Below are 18,921 nucleotides of genomic sequence, written 5' to 3' on the forward strand. Positions count from 1 at the left end.
TACTAGGTATGTTTGGTTAGCATTCATGGGGTTAAAGTGCATTATTGGCAAGCTGGAATGTTGCGTATTCAGATCTGAAAGACATAACTTATTTATATTGTGTTTTGTTCTCCACAACTTTTAAAATCGTAAAGGGGGCCAAATTCTTATCTGATACCAGTGGATTAATTTGGTTGGAGGTCTATAGTGGAGAGAGGTTTGTTTTTCTACTGAGAGAGATGTAACTCTGAAAATTCTGTGGAACAGGTGGTATCGTGGTCCACCCAAAGCTCACCTGAAAGTGAACTTTGGGGTTGTTTTTTAATCCCATCTTATTTGTGTCCTGCAATCACAGGCGGAAGATACAAGGATGCAGGAGATAATGAAACTTGCACATGCGTTTTTACAGAATTTTTGTGCTGGGAACCAACAGAACCAAGCATTGCTGCACAAGCACATAAACCTGTTCCTTAACCCAGGGGTAAGAAGTGATTAACTTAATACCATGTTTTTTTGTAGTAAGCAAGTGGAACAACCTGACCTCTGTCATGGCCTCTGGGCCAGTTCTTATGCAAAACTAGTTAAATGGATAGCACTTTGTTCTCATTAATGTTGGCAGGAGCAGCATCTGCTTAGTGCACTCAGTTATAATGCAAGGGGTGGAGGTGGATGGAGAACAGTATCCCTGATGGATACAAGTCTCTGTACTGAAATGCTGATTCCTCTGAGAAGTTCCTTCTTTGTATTGTCATGTTCCCTGCAAATTCATTGATGTTGTCCTGACTTGTATGTGTGACTTTTTTTCCTTTTCTTTTCTTCCTCCTCATTAGATCCTGGAGGCAGTAACAATGCAACATATTTTCATGAACAATTTCCAGCTTTGCAGTGAGATTAATGAGCGTGTCGTTCAGCACTTTGTCCACTGTATTGAAACTCATGGCAGAAATGTCCAGTACATCAAGTTCCTGCAGACAATTGTGAAGGCAGAAGGAAAGTTCATTAAGAAGTGCCAAGATATGGTTATGGCTGAGGTGAGAGATGCATATTTCTGTAAGCTCCTGGGCAAAAAACACAACTGGCATTCAGTAGAAAGTGACATATTTATCCTCTTGAGAGTGTCACTTTCTCGGCATCCTCAATTGGGACAATATACAAGTGATGTCCAGTTATCACAGCGCACAAGGCTTTATTATGAGCACAAGCTGCTTCATCATGTTCCCCCCCTTGGATGGGAAGGATGATATTTAGTGTATCTCAAAAGTTATCCTCCCTGGTGCCACAAAAAAAGTACACTTGTGCCACAGCCCTAGTCAAGCTCCCCCTGCTGCACACTCACCAGGCTGCTGTGTTTGCACCCTCAAGCTGGGCCCATGTGCTTTTATATGTCCCTTGGTCTGGATAGGCTCCAGCACAGTCTCTGGCCACGGTCTCTCTGCAAAATTTTTGGGCACAGAATTTCTGTCTGATACCCCTTCTGGAAGAGGGACCCTGTAGCTCAGTTGCCCTAAGTCCCCAGGACCAGTGCTGACCCCCAAAACACTTCAGTAGCTTACGTAAACTATTTCCCAGAATTCCCTCATTCTGGGCACTCTGATTTATAGTTTATCCCTTTAGGGACACGTGATACTTGAAGCAAATAGAAATAGACTTTACAGAAGGATTTCTAAGGACAGTCACTCTTTACTTTAGAGTTCATGACATATACAGACATCTGCAAGAAACACTTAGATGCTATTCCCTGCCTCAGTTACGTCACCACTCCTGAGTGTTCTTTGGGATTTGGGTCCGTGTCCTTTCAGGGTTCTAAGTCGCTCTGCTGGACTGCACTTCTCCAGCTTATGGCTGTTTCTGTGAATTGTTGATTCTCTCTGACCTGTGCAATCAGCTTCCTTCAGCTTTGTCTGGTCCCACAGTCCATAGGTCCCATCTCCTTCCTAAAGCCTGTCCCCTTTTGTTCCCCTCTCTGAGTCCCTCTGTGTTTTGAAAGGGCTGTACCAACACCTCTGTCTCTTTGTTCCCCTTTTAGGGGAACTCCGTTGCTGTTCTTCTCATTCCCTACAGCCAAGCTGGGTTGAACTGGGTCTCCTAGGGCTCAGCCATCCCACTGTTTGAAGGGTTCCCATTCGAATGAGAGCCATTCGGGTTAATAATTTTCCATTGTCCCTGGTTTGGGAGAGACATGTTACCAGCCCTGATGGGAGATCCCACATACACTGGGGCATTCAGTGATGCAGCAAATCCATAAAACCAAACGGAATTAATAAGTCGTACATAGATTCCCCAACCTGTCACAAATGGGTTTGTGTCAAGTGAAGGACTATCTTTCTTCAGTAAAATCACTTAAAGGAAATGGGTGGCAGAGGGGAGGAAAATCCTTCCCTTTTATTAAACTTTTCCCGTTCAGCCTGATGTGGGACTTACTCAGATGAGGAGTCTCTTCTGGCCTTAACCAGCTGAAAGTGTTGGAGCCTTGATGGGTGTTTAAAGTAGGAGAAGATTGTGTGTCCACAGCAATTTGTTAGGGCCATAGTGAACTCAAGGAGGGAAGGGAAGGGTGAGGAGGAGTGAGAAATGATGGAACAAATTCCCTTTAATTTCAGTTGCAAAGGATCCATCTGTTTAAAAAGTGCATTTGCCTATTTGATGATTGGATGTTAATTAGCCTCCTCCTCTGGAGGAGCCTTGGGATCTGAAGTGTGGGTTTGTTTGTTTTTTAAGCTTCTGGCCTTAATGCATCAATTTCACTGGGACTTTTGACTCTGGATGTTGTTCCACATGCTGTAGTTAAACTTAAAGCAGAGTGTCAGCTGTGCAGTGTGGACTTAGTCCTGCGAAGTGCTGAGCAACCCTCTTTCCTGTTGAAGTCAGTGAGTTGAGGGAGCTCTGCCCATTGCAGAGTCCAGCCCTGTGAAGTGGGAGCTCCCTTTCTTTTTGGTTGCTATCCATCCTACTGTTCTCGATAGAGGCTGGTGGAGTGCTGAGCTGTTTTGAAAATGTGACTCTCTTCCCTCTCCCCCGAAGTAATGTAATGTTGAGGGAAGTCTGCCTCATGGGACTTAATCATGCCTCTAACTGCTTGTTGAAAATCATTTGTGTAAGGAATGGGGAATTACCCAGCCTTGATGTCCTACCACCCAGAGGTCTCGAAGGACTTTGCTCTGAACAGAATCATGTGGCTCAAGCTAACACTACAGACAGATCATCTGAGGCAATCTTCATGACATAACTACAGAAAAGTCAGAAGCTTCTTGAAAGAACTTTTATCTAACTAATGAGGAGCCAGTTGAACTGACATTGATGTTAAAGATTTTAAAAGTGATAGATTTCTAGGGCATAACATACTTAGAACTGAGGACTAGGGGAAGATGTCATACTTCAGAGAGATCATTTATAACTGTGGAAGGTACAGAGCCTCAGATGGATCTGGCGGGCTGCAGTTTTATTGAACTCACAAGTAATTGCAAAAGTGCGTAACGTTCCAGTGCACAGATAATATATAGCTTTAGATTAAAGGGGGGACCCTTCGGCCTGCTAGTGAAATGTTTAGAGGATGAGGTTTGAGGTCTTCTGAAGAAAAGTGCTGGGTAAGTGGAAGGTACGCATGCATGTGTATGTACTAGAAATGGTCTGATTCTGGTAGAATCTCTTAAGTGGAGACATAGCAGAATGGAACCCAAAAGAAAGCTGTGGTTTTTTTTTTGTTTTTGTTTTTTTGTAGCTAGTCAATGCGGGAGAAGATGTCCTTGTGTTCTACAATGACAGAGCATCTTTCCAGACCTTGGTCCAAATGATGAGATCGGAGCGGGACAGGATGGATGAAAACAGCCCTCTGATGTACCATATCCATTTAGTAGAGCTGCTTGCTGTATGCACAGAGGGCAAAAATGTCTACACAGAAATTAAGTGCAACTCCCTCCTCCCATTAGATGACATTGTTAGAGTAGTAACTCATGAGGATTGCATACCCGAGGTGAGGTCTGATATTAAACATTGCCTACCTGCATGTGTAATGTATTAAAGTTAGTGGAGTGCGGTTTATTTTTAATCACTCTGTTTTGGCCTGGAAAGAATGGCCTGTGGTAAGCAACAAGACTATGAGCTGGAAGGTGTGTGTGTCCGTGTCCGTGTGTGTCCGTCTTTCCCCCTCCTTTTAAAAATGAGGATGGTTACTCCCCAGGAGTGTTTGAGGCTGAGCACATTGGCAACATACCTTACATAGATCAATCTTGAATAGAAGTGCAAATTATTAACATTATGCTGAATTGTGGCTGCAGTATTTCTGGCTTTTCCCTTTTCATTGCAGATGTCTTGCTATTTATGGGATTGGATTTCACCAAGATTTAAATGAAAACAATAGTTTCTGTAAATTCAGCTACACATTTTTAAAGCCATTTTAATGTGATGACCTTGCATTGACTAAAATGCCCATTTAGTTCTTTTTTTTTTAATTAACCATTTTGATTTCTCCATTTGTAGGTTAAAATTGCCTATATCAACTTCCTAAATCATTGCTATGTGGACACAGAAGTGGAAATGAAAGAGATTTACACCAGTAATCACATGTGGAAACTATTTGAGAACTTCCTGGTTGACATCTGTCGGGTAAGGATTTCTATACCTATACCTAAATCTAAAAGAGCAAACGGACGTCGTTGTGGTGAGCATTAGCAGAGGTTCGGAACAGTGCATCTTGAAGCGCTGTACTGGTTCCTCTCATTTCAAATTTATATTTGCCTGCTTCTCCATTTAGGCCACTGTGGACTTCTAGTTATGTTCCATGGAACACGTTGATCTTTTTTTTTTCCCCCTTAAAACAAAACAAACACAACCCCTTGTTTCTGCATCATATGTCTCTTTCTATTCTGCCACTGGCTTGTTCACTCTGGCCAGGTCGTGTGGATCCTTCTCCAACTGTATTTGATGTATTTTAGCAGGTTTAGAGCAATTTTCCTGCACTTGGCATTTATTTTTCCAAATGGCTTTGTGCCTGGGATACCAAGTATTTCCCCATAGGAAAACATTACATCTCATTCCTACCTATGAACACTGCATTCTTTGCTCTGAGGTATCAGTTTTTCCCCTCCTATATACACTATATGATGCACATTAAAAATGACAGTATAAGGCTTTTGGCTTTGTGTGTCCCAGCTATATGAGTGATTTTGGTTTACACAGAATACTGTGGCGGATAATCCATTCAGAACTAATGCTCCAAATCACAGCAGTTAAATGTTCATAGTTATCAGTTTAAGATGTGTTCTAAAAAGATGAATTATTTTGTAGACATGTAACAACACCAGTGACCGAAAGCACGCTGACTCCATCCTGGAGAAGTATGTCACAGAAATTGTGATGAGTATAGTCACCACCTTCTTCAGCTCCCCGTTCTCTGATCAGAGCACCACTCTGCAGGTAGGTGACAGTACAACAGGTTAAGGAAATGAGCTGCTTTATTCATGAAACCACATTAATCCGACAGGATAAAAAGAAACAAGTAAGGGGTGGGAGGTTGGGGGGGAGGGTAAGAGAGAGAGAATAAATATTCAAAATAGCACAGAAGTATAAATATTTCCTCCTAGTACCTTACAGTTGAACACTCCATTGCCTGTAGAAGGGACTCTGTGCTCTACATGCACAGAATTTTTTTTCAACAAGTTCTGTAGAAGCTTAATTGTAAAATGACACTAACTCCATGATGATGGTGCTCAGTGCTGTTCCTGTCTCTCCAGGTTCGGCTTTCTTAAGGGAAATGATAAACAGCATTGCTGTGGCTCTGGCAGGGTGTAGCTACACTGCAAGTAGAGAGATGGTGGTGGGGGTTGGTTCATGATGATTATTTTTAATTTGTATTGCAGTAGTGCTTATTAGCCCCAGTCATCTGCCAAGACCCCACTGTGCTAGGTAATGTACGACCAGAACAAGAAGACACCTACTGCATATACTACTAAGTATAAGATGAGACAACAGATGGAGAAAGACATAGTACAAGGGAACAATCAGACAGCATTGGTCAGATGATAGCCTGTGGTCTCAACACAACAGCACCCTAACCCTTGTCTAGTATTTTGCAGGCATCACAGTAAGAGTTCTGAGAAGGGCGTTGAAAGGTACAGTGAGGAGGCTTTGTAGGTGTTTATGGGAGACAGCACAAAGGTGCATGTCTGAAACTTTTTAATAGGTGGCTGATAAAAGCTGGCACCATGGACCAATTGGATTCAAACCTCGCTTCAGACAAACTGCATTTTAAGGACACTTTGCTTTCATTTCTCTAAAATGAATCACACATTTTAAAAATGCTGCCACCTGTTTTCTTTTGTCATCCTGATTAAATCTCTGGACCTGTGTGGACTTGGGGAAAGTTGGAGTATGAGACTCAATACCTTTGTAAAGTGAAAGGAGACGGCTGTTCTCCTCTTCCATTCCCAGGTTCTCTCGGTCTCTTCCTTACAGGACACGAGGCAAGAGTAGCATGACAGCAGTGCCAAGATACCTGCCAAGATAATACCTGGATCACTGCTGCAGTGACACCGTGATAGTGGAGGCAGCCTCTTAAATAATAATCATTCTTTATGAAAGTTTTAAATAGCCTTTTGGGTACACGTGGGAGGGGTGGTCAGGGGTCTGAATGGGTCGGCAGGAGCTTGGATATGATTTTCATTGAAACCTGGTGCAAACGCAGGTAAGCAGAAAAAACAATTGTGTGTAATTGAACACAACTGGCAGCAGGTTAGGAAGCAGCTGATTTCCATCTGTGGCAATAAAGGGCATCTGGGAATTTGCCTTTTCAGCCCCTCTTCAGGGAACTTGTACTAACCATTGTGGTGTGCTAACTGGCTTGCTATAGCATGTCCCACTCCAAGGAAAGTTTATGTAAAACAGCCTGCTGCCTGACCTTGCAATCGGTAAAGACTTAAAATTCTGAGCAGTTCAATTGGTTCCCCCTTTTCCCTGAACATAAGCAGTAGCCCTCACACACTTCTGGGTTTGATCAGCTCTATCCACATTTCTCTCATTGGGAGGGAGCTTGCCCTCCTTGAGTCTGAAAGAAAGACCAGTTGTGGACCTGAGCCTATATTAAACAATGGACTTGCTCCTGTAATGCTTACTGAGGCAAGCAATCCTTATTCAGGCAAGTAAGTCGTCATACTGAGGATACTCTCATGAGTTAAAGGGCTTGAAGGATCGGTTCAGATAGGGTGAACTTGCCATCTGTGTGTATTGCCTATGAGGTAACCGTGGCAGCTATCTGCACTGTAATTTGGCCTGATTAGGGGCCTGAACCTTAACCCACACAAGCGCAGGATTGAGTAATCAGCTGTAAACGCTAATGTTCACTGCCTAATACTGTTTGATCTGCTTCTCATGTGACTTTGAAGTGAGAGTTGTTATTTTACTACCAGTTTGCGTGCAAATTTGTCAAAACGTATTGGGCAAAATAAGTCATGACTAATAATTTACTCTGACCCTGCATGGCTCTGTCCTTTGCCCTGTCTTCAGTTCCCTCTGTACCTTATCACTGTGTGACCTCAGTGCTTGTCATGCCTGTAATTGCCCTCTCTGTGCCAGCAACTTTTGAATCTACTTCTTTACCTCAAGACTTTCCCTATCTGTTAATTCATGCATCTGCAGTTCTCCTTCCAGCATTTCAAAGTCTGTCTAAACATAGCGAGACATAGCGGATCGGCGGGTGGCTATCGATCTATCGGGGATCAATTTATTATATCTCATCTAGATGCGATAAATCGATCCCTGCCGTGCTCCCTGTCAACTCCAGAACTCCACCAGGGCGAGAGGTGGAAGCGGAGTCGATGGGGCAGCCACGGCCGTCGATCCCTCGCTGTGAAGATGGGGGAGGTAAGTCGAAATAAGATGCGTCGACTTCAGCTACGCTATTCTCGTAGCTGAAGTTGCGTATCTTACATCGACGCCCCCTCCCAGTGTAGACCAGCCCAAAGCATCTCATTTCATCCTCCCTTCTCCATCATGGGGGTGATGGTTCCACAATCCTCTGGGTTGTCTTAGACTCCTCTCTCCTCAGCCCATCCACTCTGTTGCCAGATCTTCTTTCTTCCTCTGCCTCATGTCCACTATCTATCTGTTCTGTCTGTTGAAACTCTTGTCCATATCCTCAGACTCTTCCACCTTAAGTAACTTGCAGCCTTCCTTTGGCTGACCTAATTCCTGCTTTGCCTCCTTCCAGCCTATGCAAATTGCTGCTGTGAAAATGATTCAAGTCTCTGATGGCATGGGCACCCTTCCTCCTCCCACACGAACACACACTGCTACCTCTTCACTGCCTTTGCAGCTCTTGCATCAAACTCAGGTTTTGTCTTCACTGTCAGTGCTCTACAGAACTCTTTGGCTTCCTACACCTAATCTCCAACCGCGGCCCCTCTGAGGCCCATATGCCTTGCCTTGCTTCTTGTCAGAGTTTACCCTCACTTGAAACTGGGCGGTTTCAAAGTGAGGACCCGCATGTCTTCCCCCCACCCCAAAATCCTAGGGTAGGTCTCCCCTTCGGCTGCCACCACCCGGTCAATTCCGTGGGCCGGGACACCCCTGTTTCCCCCCTTGGGAACACAGATCAATTCACAGAGGAGGAACCTTCCCCCTCCCCCCTGATTCAACTCCTTGAATCTCACACACACAGGGAAGCAGCCCACTTCCCCCTCCCCTTCCCCTGAATTTCCCCAAGGGAAGGAATTAACCAAGTCCAAAGAAAAGAAAAGAATTTATTAAAGAATAAAAAGAAAATACAGAATTTCTATGAGCCCAAGCTGGACACTCATAGGGTATAACCTTATTAATCTCTGGAGAGAATCCCCTCTCCCCCTTTTCTCAGTAAAAGCAAGATCAGCAAACAGGAATAAAGCATTTCCTTTAGCAAACACACAATTGCAAATATAGAAATCAAATCATAAGACTAATTTGCCTTTCTAATTAATACTCACTATTAATTAGTAGAAACTACTCCAGGAGAACTTGGAGACATGACTGTTCTCTGTTAGATTCAAGAACAGTTCTCACAGAGACAAAGGCTTCCCTCCACAGAGATTTGAAAAAATCTTATCTCTGATTGGTCCTCTGGTCAGGTGGTCACCAGGTACTACATGTTAACCCTTTACAGGTAAAACAGACCTTAACCCTTAACTATCTGTTTATGACACTTCTCCACTCCGTTCTACGGTCTCCTCCAAATGTCTCCATGCTTTCTCCTGCACTTGCACTGTGTAAACGTCAGCCCCCCTCCTTCCCTGATGTCCTCTCCTCCTGGGTCATGACTTACATTGTACTTCCCCTGGGGCAGGTCCCTGCCTTGTGTGGCCATATACATAATACAAAACTAGATTCATAGATTCCAAGGCCAAAAGGGACTGTTGTGATCATCTAGGCTGACCTGCTGTGTAACACAGCCCATAGAACTTCCCTCCCCCTAAAACTCAACCTAGACTTTATCTTTTAGAAAAACATCCAATTGTGATTAAAAAATTGCCAGTGATGGTGAATCCACCATGCCCCAATGGTTAATAACCCTCAGTTAAAATTTTTGTCTTTTTTTCCAGGCTGAGTTTCTCTAGCATCAACTTGTAGCCATCTTGCATCTTTTTTCTCTGCGAGACTGAAGAGTCCATTATCAAATATTTGTTCCCCATCTAGGTCCTTACAGACTAATCAAGTCACCCCTTAATCTTGGGGTAATGTACAGATTCCTTTCCAAACAAAAACTTCCCCAATAACTGCCTCCTCACTGTATTGATCTTGGCTTTCTTGCCTCCTATGGGTGCTACTGACCCAAACCTTATTTTACAAAGTTTAGAGTGGTTTTGATTTATTGACCTAGTTTAAGCAAATGGAACATCACTGAAGTTTTCAGACAGATAAATCTTTAAACATGTTCTGTAAGGAATGTATGAGTGGCTAGAGTCCAGAAACATAGGTAGTTTCAATGTCTGCAATATTTTGACATTTGGCTGTGTTCGTGGAAAAGCTGATGGGCATTTGCTGTTGTGCTACTCTAAGTATACTCTGTTCCCCTTTGCCAACACATGGAGTTATTTCACAATTTGAGGAAAAAATATTTCCTTTTCTCTAATTCCAGCTCTTTTTTCCTTATAACAGACATCAGTCTTGACCAGACTAACAGAGGTATTTTCCAGTAGTTCCTAAATCCACTGTGGGCTTGGCACTGAGGTGTGGTTGAGTTAAAATAAGCATTATGTACTGAATAGAAACAGACACATGGGTGTTGCCTCTCACTATAGGCAGACTTTTTAGTGTTTGAAACAAGTTTGTCAGGACAGTTTTAAAAAAATACTGTCAATCCAGTTTAAAAAAAAAATAAATTCTTACACTAAAAAACTGCTTACATAAAGCAAAAGAGTGTTTTGGTTTTGAAACAGTTTGGATGTATTTGCAGAGATAGCAGAGTACTCATGTGTGAGTATTTTGCCTCTTTGACGTGGGGATGTTGGCTTATCTATAGTGGAAAATCTTGCAAAAGGCCATATAGTTGACTTTTTTGACTCATCCATGGCAGCTGCAGCATTTATAAACTAACTGTGACCCATGTTCAAAATTACAGGTGTTCAAAACCCGTATCTGTAAATTAGAAGCCAACAAACTTCAGAAAAGGACCAGTTGATAATTACGGAGCTGAGCTGTAGTTTAGCAAGAGCAAAGCCCCATTTTCCTATTGAGTGCCGAGCCACCCTCTGGTCAATCCCAAATGAGCAATCTCTGTATTTTAGGCTGCTGAAAACCCTCCCTCATACAAACTAAAGATTACTGCCTATTTCCTATGCTTAGTGATAGTGCGTTTAGTGGGACTTCATGCTCTAGGAGCCGTCTAGTTGACACTTCCCTATCTGCCCTGATACTCCCTCTTCTGTTAAACTGCTGCTTGTGTAGTAGATGTGCTGCCCAGAATATAAATGTTGCCTTACAAGTGGATGTGGACTGGTACCATGCAGTCGGTCTGCAAAGAATAATGGCTGATGTAGTATCGAAGTAGCAGACAACCGAATCTCAAACATGAGATGATGTTTTTGATCTAGTTCTTTTCATGTGTTCTAGACTCGCCAGCCTGTGTTTGTACAACTGTTGCAAGGCGTGTTCAGGGTATACCACTGCAACTGGCTAATGCCAAGCCAAAAAGCGTCGGTGGAGAGCTGCATTAGGGTGCTCTCTGATGTAGGTAAGAAGTTAGATTTAACATGCACAAAATACTTCTGTCCAATGCTTCACCCTTATCTCAAAAACAAGATGTATTCTACCTCCAGCTGATGGTAGGATGTAGCTAACTCAGAGCTAAGGCGTGGAGCAAATTAAGCATTTCCCTCGTAGCTAAAGTCTGTTCTGTGGTTGTACAACAAATGTTTTCAATGTAAATGTGCGGTGAAACTGTAAACTATTTGATTAACTAGGGACAGAAGTTCTGAAAGTACATCTTGGCATCTGAAGCTATGGGTTTTTACTGACCTAAATTCACTCTGTGGTTTCTGTTGAATGTGACGGTCACGCTCCAATCTTAAACAATAAACTGCTGATTTGTGCTGTTAGATGTTAATTCCCAGAAGTTGCTGCATATTAGTGGCGAGGACAGTAAGCCTCGTGGACAAAGGACATATGGCCAAATTGTTCCATAGGATGCATGTGCACATCCTATTAACCTTAATGGGAGTTATGAAGGTGTATGTAAGGTCTTGCTCATACATTGTGAAGTTAGGAAAAAACTTTGAGTATGAAAAAGGCTGTATTAAACTTAAGGTATGACTGCCCCAAGGGCGTCAGATTCATTACACTGTGGATTGAAAACAGCATCACATAAAATGTATTTAAAATATACAGAAAAGAGTATGAAAGAAGCACAGCTTGGGATTCCTCCTTGTTCTTTTATTGATTGCATGTAGGGGCTAAAGGAGTCCATTCTTATTACCTTTTGTCTGTTGCAGCGAAAAGTCGAGCAATTGCAATACCTGTGGATTTGGACAGCCAGGTCAACAACCTCTTCCTAAAATCACACAACATAGTACAGAAAACTGCAATGAACTGGAGAATGACTGCAAGGAATGCTGCCCGTAGAGACTCAGTGCTTGCTGCTTCCAGAGACTATCGAAACATCATTGAAAGGTTGCAGGTGAATACAGAGTGCTGCATTAACAACTTACTTCTTCCATCTTCATAGCCACATATTTGCATATCGGCACAAAAAGGCAAACTTACTACTTCAGTTTGGGAGTTCTGAGTCAAAGTAAAAATGCCACATGTGATAACCAGAGCCAAAGCTAATTTAATACTATATGTAAAATCAAATGTAAACCATTTATTGAAACAGATAATGGAACATGCACAGCTAAAGCTTGTGGAAGTTTTATGGCTCTTGGAGAAGAAGTTACTTCAAAGCACGTTTGTCCAGTTCTGTGGTTCTTCCAACGTTTTCATTCTGCCAGTACCAGTGGTTTCATTTCAAATGATCCTTGAGAGAGAGAGGGATCCTCTAATTTGTTGCATACTTCCAAGTCCCTCTAGTACTTCACTACTTGGTTATCGAAACATTTAATGCGATAAAAGGCTCCATAGACCACAGTCTGGGAATTGTTGTAAAATTTACTGTTTGTTTGATTGATTGAGTCTTAATGACCCCAAAGTTGTTGCTTCCTCAAATGAACAAAACAATCTGTCTGAAGCAGTAGTACGTGTACAATTTCATGCTGATTTCTACTCAAAAGAAATGTAAACAATATACTCTGACTACTTGTGATGCTGGCAGACCAGGTCAGGTCAGGGTTTATACTGGAAATGCATTAATTATGTCTTTATTCGGTACTAATATCAAGACCTGAGGATGATTAAGTGTTCAGTAATAGGGCACTTCACTTTTTATACTGAATAAAATTAAGTGCTTTAGATTATATCTTTATCCGTAAAGATTGGTTCAGTGGGAGGAAATGTTTTCCTGGTGGGCAGTTTTGGTTTAAATTGCTTGTGCCTAAATTGATCTAAATCAAAATACTGTCCAGTAAAGGTAGTCCAGTTCCTATACTCCCCTATTCTTCATGTGTTTTCTGTCCACGTAGGCATGTCAATTTGAATAAACATCCTCTCAGTAACTTTTTCTGCAGTTCTGTAACTTCTAGAGAGATTCATCCCAATCTCATTGAGCAGAATATATTTTCTGCAGAATATTCATGTATAAGAATGGTTGAAAAGGGGGGAAAATATGATTTTTTTTTTGCCTGATTTCAACCAGTTGTATTAATTTGTCGGTCCAAATCAGTATGAAGCGTAGTGTTTTCTGATCATTATTGCAGAAGTTTGCAGTATAATAGAGAATCTGCATTTTCATTGGCTTTTTACTCCTTATAGGCAAGAGCCACCTACAGAAATGGGAAAATACCAAGTAATCTGAGGAGTCGCTGAAAATGATGGCACCAGTTGTAACATTCAGTGGCCAATAAAACGGGGATCTTGTTAGGCGAATGCTAATGTTTTGTAATCTGGTGGGTTTTTTAAACAGGGAAGTCTTCACTAGTCTGTGAAAACATTTCAGATTTGAGTATAACTTCTGCATGTTGTTTTCTAGGATACAGTTGTGACAGTTTCATGGAAATTGCACCTGTATCTACCCCTCCTTTTCCCCCCCGCCCTTGGTCCACTCCAGGAGTGCGCGGTCAGATTTCACGGTCTCCACCATCAGCTGCCTCTGAGTAGGGATCCTTGATGCACTTTCTTTGGGTCAGGGGTTTGAAGGTACCACCGCCCCTTGCCTTAGACAGATTGGCTTGTTGGGGGATATCCCATTGTAACAGCCAGCGCTTGTGTGGTGTTTTCTGTCAGAGGGCTATGCACAGCATATTGCTGTCAGGTTACAAGTTACTGTACTACCCTCTCTAAGCTTTATTCTTACAGAAAAAAGCATTACAGAGAAAACAAAGTAAAAAGAATAAACAGATTTAAACGTACACTAAACATTCCAGGAGTCACCCATCAGTCTTACTGAGACCCTAATAGGCTGAAATCTTTCCAACCCTTCTTCTTTGGGGTCCCTCTTGGATAGAAGGTTCTGTCCATTTGCTGGATCCGAAAGAAGGCCCTGAGTCCCTTTAAGCCCAGCCTTTTTTAAATCCAAAGCCATTTCTTTATGTGTTGGTCTCTGGGAACCTAGTTTGAACTAGCATATACAAGCCTCCCTGGGGCTGATGTCTCTCTGGAGACGTTTACAACCTAAGTGACTCACTTTAATCACTGCATTCTCCTCCTCCACATGCACACACAGTTTCTGGTTCTTGGAGGAGCTGTGGTACTCCTTCCCTCTGGAGTTGTATACTGTCCCTGGCACGCAGTGATACATAAACCATTCATAAAGTTTATAAAACATGGTCCCCAAAGATATTGCTTGGGATTGACAAAACCTGAATGTTGTTGTTTCCTAGGATATAGTATCAGCATTGGAAGATCGCTTACGCCCCCTAGTGCAGGCTGAATTGTCAGTGCTGGTAGATGTTCTTCATAGGCCAGAGCTGCTCTTCCCAGAGAACACAGATGCAAGGAGAAAATGTGAAAGTGGAGGCTTCATTTGCAAGTAAGTTGTTTCCTAATGCTCTCTGCAAGAGTGCTTTCCTTGCAGAGCAGTCCCCTGTGTTGTGTTGTGTTAAACACAACTTGTCCTCAGGAAAATAAACTCATTTGTCTTCAGGAAGGAGTTGACAACAACTGTCCATATTGGTCAATCTGTCCTTGTAGGTGATGCTTACAAATTCTGGAGCAGTGTATGGCCGTGGTGTACTGTAATACAAATGACTACACACATTTTTAGAGTTATTCCTTATTAGTGAGTTTGGGGCCAGTTGACTCTAGTCCCAAGAGTGTGTTGACAAAACACTTGCCTTTATACCTCTTACCATTGGGGTAGTGAGTCAAAGTTGAAGTCTGTGTCATCGTATGGTTTCCAGTTGCCTTATCCAAGGTCCACGTTCTTTTTTTCTTTAATGAAGAAATAGATGCAGTATTTAGTGTCTCATTAATGTTACTGGTTTTTCATAGTGGACCTTCAATTTTTAATTTCCCCCATTCCTATATAATTTCTTGATTCCTATATATAGAGATTTATTTTTGCCTGGCTGTTACTCAGGTGGGAATGCTTGAGTTCCCTTCATAGCTTCACCAGTATTCATGATAACTCTGCAAGTGTTACTATTAAGGGGGTACTCAACAGCTTACTATATACTGGTCCTAACAAAACCACATTTTAATTAACTTCATGGTTGTAGCTTTCACCAATGCTGTCCTGATTTTTAGAAAAATTAGTACTAAAACAAACTATGATCAATTGGTTGTTTTCAGGTTAATAAAACACACTAAACAGCTGCTGGAGGAGAATGAGGAGAAACTATGTATTAAAGTATTACAGACACTCAGGGAAATGATGACCAAAGATAGAGGCTATGGAGAGAAGGTACCTAATTTACAGTTTATTATTTTGCTTTTGTTCAACACTGTCTTTACTATTCAGAGAGAGAGAAAATACGGTACTAAGCCTTTAAATTTCTATTTATACTTCGGGTTAAGGATAAAACCTTTCTAGTCAACTAATTGATTTCAAGATCATGACATTAAATTGAAAGTTAGTTAATTACTCTGGCTTCTTATTTTAGAATATCAGCTTTGTGTAATTTCTGCAATAGTTTGCATTCTGATCAGCAATGTAGAATCTGTTCCCTTTGGTTGTCATTATAGAAGATAGCCATATGTTATAGCTGCTTATAGGAGACTTGTCCATGCAGTCATGTGACCTGTCAATAAGAGGATTCTTTTGTTAGTTTAATTTTGACTTTTATATGTAGCTGAGTTAGCTTCTCTCTAATGTGGTACTGAGGAATTTGAATTCTAGATTGGTTGGTATACAACCTTAATAGTTTTCCATTAACATACTGTTCCTTTTTCCCATCAAGAAGGAGTCTTTCTCTTTCTGCAGCTATAGATCTCTCTGTGTCTGAATAATGTGCGTATCTCTCACACTTACACACCCAGTCTCATACTTTTACTCTTTAAATATATTGATGCATATTTCAATTTGATTTAGCTGTATTGACACCCTGGGATAGGTATCCCATCTTTAGAGCATTGCTTCCATTGTCTCTTTATGAAGACATGGAAGATAAAAGAACCCAAAGCAGGGTGACAAGCGATGAAAAGATTAGAGCATGATCTTTGGTGGATGAAAGGAGTTTAACAGGTACTGTACATCTTAGGGACAGCTACAGAGAGAAGAACCATTATGTTTTCCATACATAGACTCAAATGTGCTTTGAATCTCGATGCCTTTCATTTTAAATTCAGGAAAACAGCAAGCAAAGAAAGAGCAAAGATAAAATCTGCGTGAGAGAAAGGAGAGTGTCTCTAACTTGAGTCTCCAGCGTGAAATGCCTCATGGTCGTGCCCTCTCGTAGACAGTTGGGACTCTTACATGTAAAAGCTGCAGTACACAAGAAACAGAATCATATCTCTGTAGCCCACAGAAACAACTGCCCACGAGCACTTGAGAGGCAACAATTACAAAGCAGGGAGGGAAGCAATTGAGTGGTTGAACAGAGTTGGTAGAAAAGGTCATCTCTGTGAGCAGTTGGCTTAGAGTTCTTTTATGCAGCTGGACAATTGAATAGTTTTAGTAAGTGTTATAAATGAGGCTCTCTAATTAGAAGTTAATTGCAAGCTGGGTTTGAAGTCACGACCAAGTGCTAAGTTGGTCAGTCTTAGATGATGGTAGCCCATTAGTTTGAGGCAAAAATTTAAAGATTGGACAGCTTCTTTACAGACCCTTGTCTAAGGCCGTCCCTTCAGGGGAGGATGAGGAGTGCTGTCTGATGTAGGCAGTGGAAAGTGGAGAAACCACTAAGATGAGCTAGTTCAAGTTTGCCAATCTGAGGGTGATGCAGGCAGCCTTAGCCCACTCCAAGGTTAGTTGGATATGAGGCATGTCACTCCCCCCTTGGCAAACAGCAGGCTTGCGAAACCCAGGAGTGCAACAATCTCAAAGATAAACCCAGGCAAAGCGATGAGGATCCTTCTCCAATATGCCATGAGCATATTGGCTATTGCCAGCCACATGCCCTGCCGTGCACCCACGCAATACCGTAAATGAGCAGGAGACTCCCAGGAAAATACCCTGGAGGTGGGGATGGGCAATGCTACACTCCCTGTCTGATCTGGGAATGCCGCTTCTCGGTGTCACAACTTCCTCCCATGTCAGTGATCCAGCCCAACTCAGCACCTTTTGCCTAGCTCTGTGAAGTTGCTTGCTTTTAAGCCTTGCTTGCAAGCAGCAGTAATCATTCTTTTAAATAAAGTAACAATAACTGTGTGGCATGCCCTAACCCCCTGCAAGTAGGATTGGGGTGTTGGCAGCATCCTGCATGTATATGTTTTAAACTTGCCTTCCAGTCTTGACAAGCTGACAGTAATTTGTGCTGAATATCACTCTAACCTGCTGCTGTTTGAGAGCGTTCAACTTCTCTCTGTCTGGCTCTAGCTTATTCACTTTTTACCTGCTTTCTAGACTCATATGGAAGTCAACTAGGCAAAACCAGTAAAAGAAATAATGCTGCTCTAACAAAGGGCTTAGATGGTCCTTAGTAGCCATGGCTCATTTCTGAGGATGCGTCTACACTGCAGTTGGAGATGTGATTGCAGCTCAGAAAGGCATACCTGCACTAGTTTGGGCCACATCTACCCTGATTGAATTGGCCCTGTTAGCACTACAATAAGTAATTTTCCCTCTGTTGATATTCACCCCTTCTTGTCAACTGTTGGGAATGGGCCACATCCACCCTGATTGAATTGGCCTTGTTAGCACTGACCCTCCACTTGGTAAGGCAACTCCCATCTTTTCATGTGCTGTATATTTATACCTGCCTACTGTATTTTCCACTCCATGCATCTGATGAAGTGGGTTATAGCCCACGAAAGTTTATGCCCAAATAAATGTGTTAGTCTCTAAGGTGACACAAGGACTCCTCATTGTTTTTGCTGATACAGACTAACACGGCCACCCCTCTGAAACCTAGCTTTAATCTAGTTAGCACAGCTGAAAATAGCAGGAAAGATGTGGGAGCATGGGCTGTACAAGCCCGCCTGGACCCTGAATTAGGTACCTACTTATATCGCTAGACCATGCTGGGATTTGTGCCACAATATAGTCACTATTTTCAACTGTGCTAGCTAGATTAAAGCTAGCAAGATATGCCCACCCAAACCACAATCACACCTTTGATTAACGTAAATGTTGACTTCATGACTGAGAGGTGGTATCTGCCACTACTCAAGAGCCAGCTTCTAGTGTACTTGGCATTACAAATAAACTACTGATACCTCAGGGTTTATAGAGTTGGCTACTAAACTCTTTGGAGCATGTTCATCCTGAGTTTTTCCATTAAAACCAGTGTAAGGACATCACCAATCCATGTCCAGCCTAAGGAATGTAAAATGAGATTGGGTGTGGCATATCTTGGAATCAACTGAACCAACCTGGTCTTTAAAAATAAGTAAATAAAAATCTGTTCCATCCATTGTATATCGTGACACTGATACCACTGGAAATTTTTTTCTTCAAGCAAACTTCATTTATCAGAGCTTTGCCAGGGTTTTGGTAAAATTGGGACTGCAGATATTGCCAGAGAACATACTGAAAATTAATTTTAAAACACTGATACCAAACTAAATTATGTTGTCTCCACAACTGGCCTGTAAAGCTCTACAAAATTCTAAACATCTTCCAAGTTAAAGATAAGCAGAGATGAAACATATCAACTTCTACCATAGTTGATCAGTTACATAATATATGCAGTACAAGAATAGAATAGCCCATGAAGCAGATTTCAGTAAGGGGAAAAGCTGTTTGCCAGCTATCAGCTGCTAGTTATAGATAAACTTTGACTGTCTGGCCTC

At 42.0% G+C, this 18,921-nt stretch overlaps 1 protein-coding gene across 1 annotated transcript in view; it reads left to right on the forward strand.

Moving 5' to 3' along the window:
• The window catches only part of ITPR1 (inositol 1,4,5-trisphosphate receptor type 1), a 248,166-nt gene that overhangs the window by 125,063 nt on the left and 104,182 nt on the right, over positions 1–18,921 (forward strand). Inside the window, exons 29-37 of the mRNA XM_045023591.1 lie at positions 335–460; positions 810–1,010; positions 3,698–3,949; positions 4,456–4,581; positions 5,263–5,391; positions 11,053–11,173; positions 11,931–12,115; positions 14,412–14,560; positions 15,322–15,433. Coding sequence (XP_044879526.1) covers positions 335–460; positions 810–1,010; positions 3,698–3,949; positions 4,456–4,581; positions 5,263–5,391; positions 11,053–11,173; positions 11,931–12,115; positions 14,412–14,560; positions 15,322–15,433 — 1,401 coding nt within the window. The remainder of the gene's footprint in view (positions 1–334; positions 461–809; positions 1,011–3,697; positions 3,950–4,455; positions 4,582–5,262; positions 5,392–11,052; positions 11,174–11,930; positions 12,116–14,411; positions 14,561–15,321; positions 15,434–18,921) is intronic.

The sequence above is a fragment of the Mauremys mutica genome, chromosome 7 (assembly GCF_020497125.1).
Source record: "Mauremys mutica isolate MM-2020 ecotype Southern chromosome 7, ASM2049712v1, whole genome shotgun sequence".
Classification (NCBI taxonomy): domain Eukaryota; kingdom Metazoa; phylum Chordata; order Testudines; family Geoemydidae; genus Mauremys; species Mauremys mutica.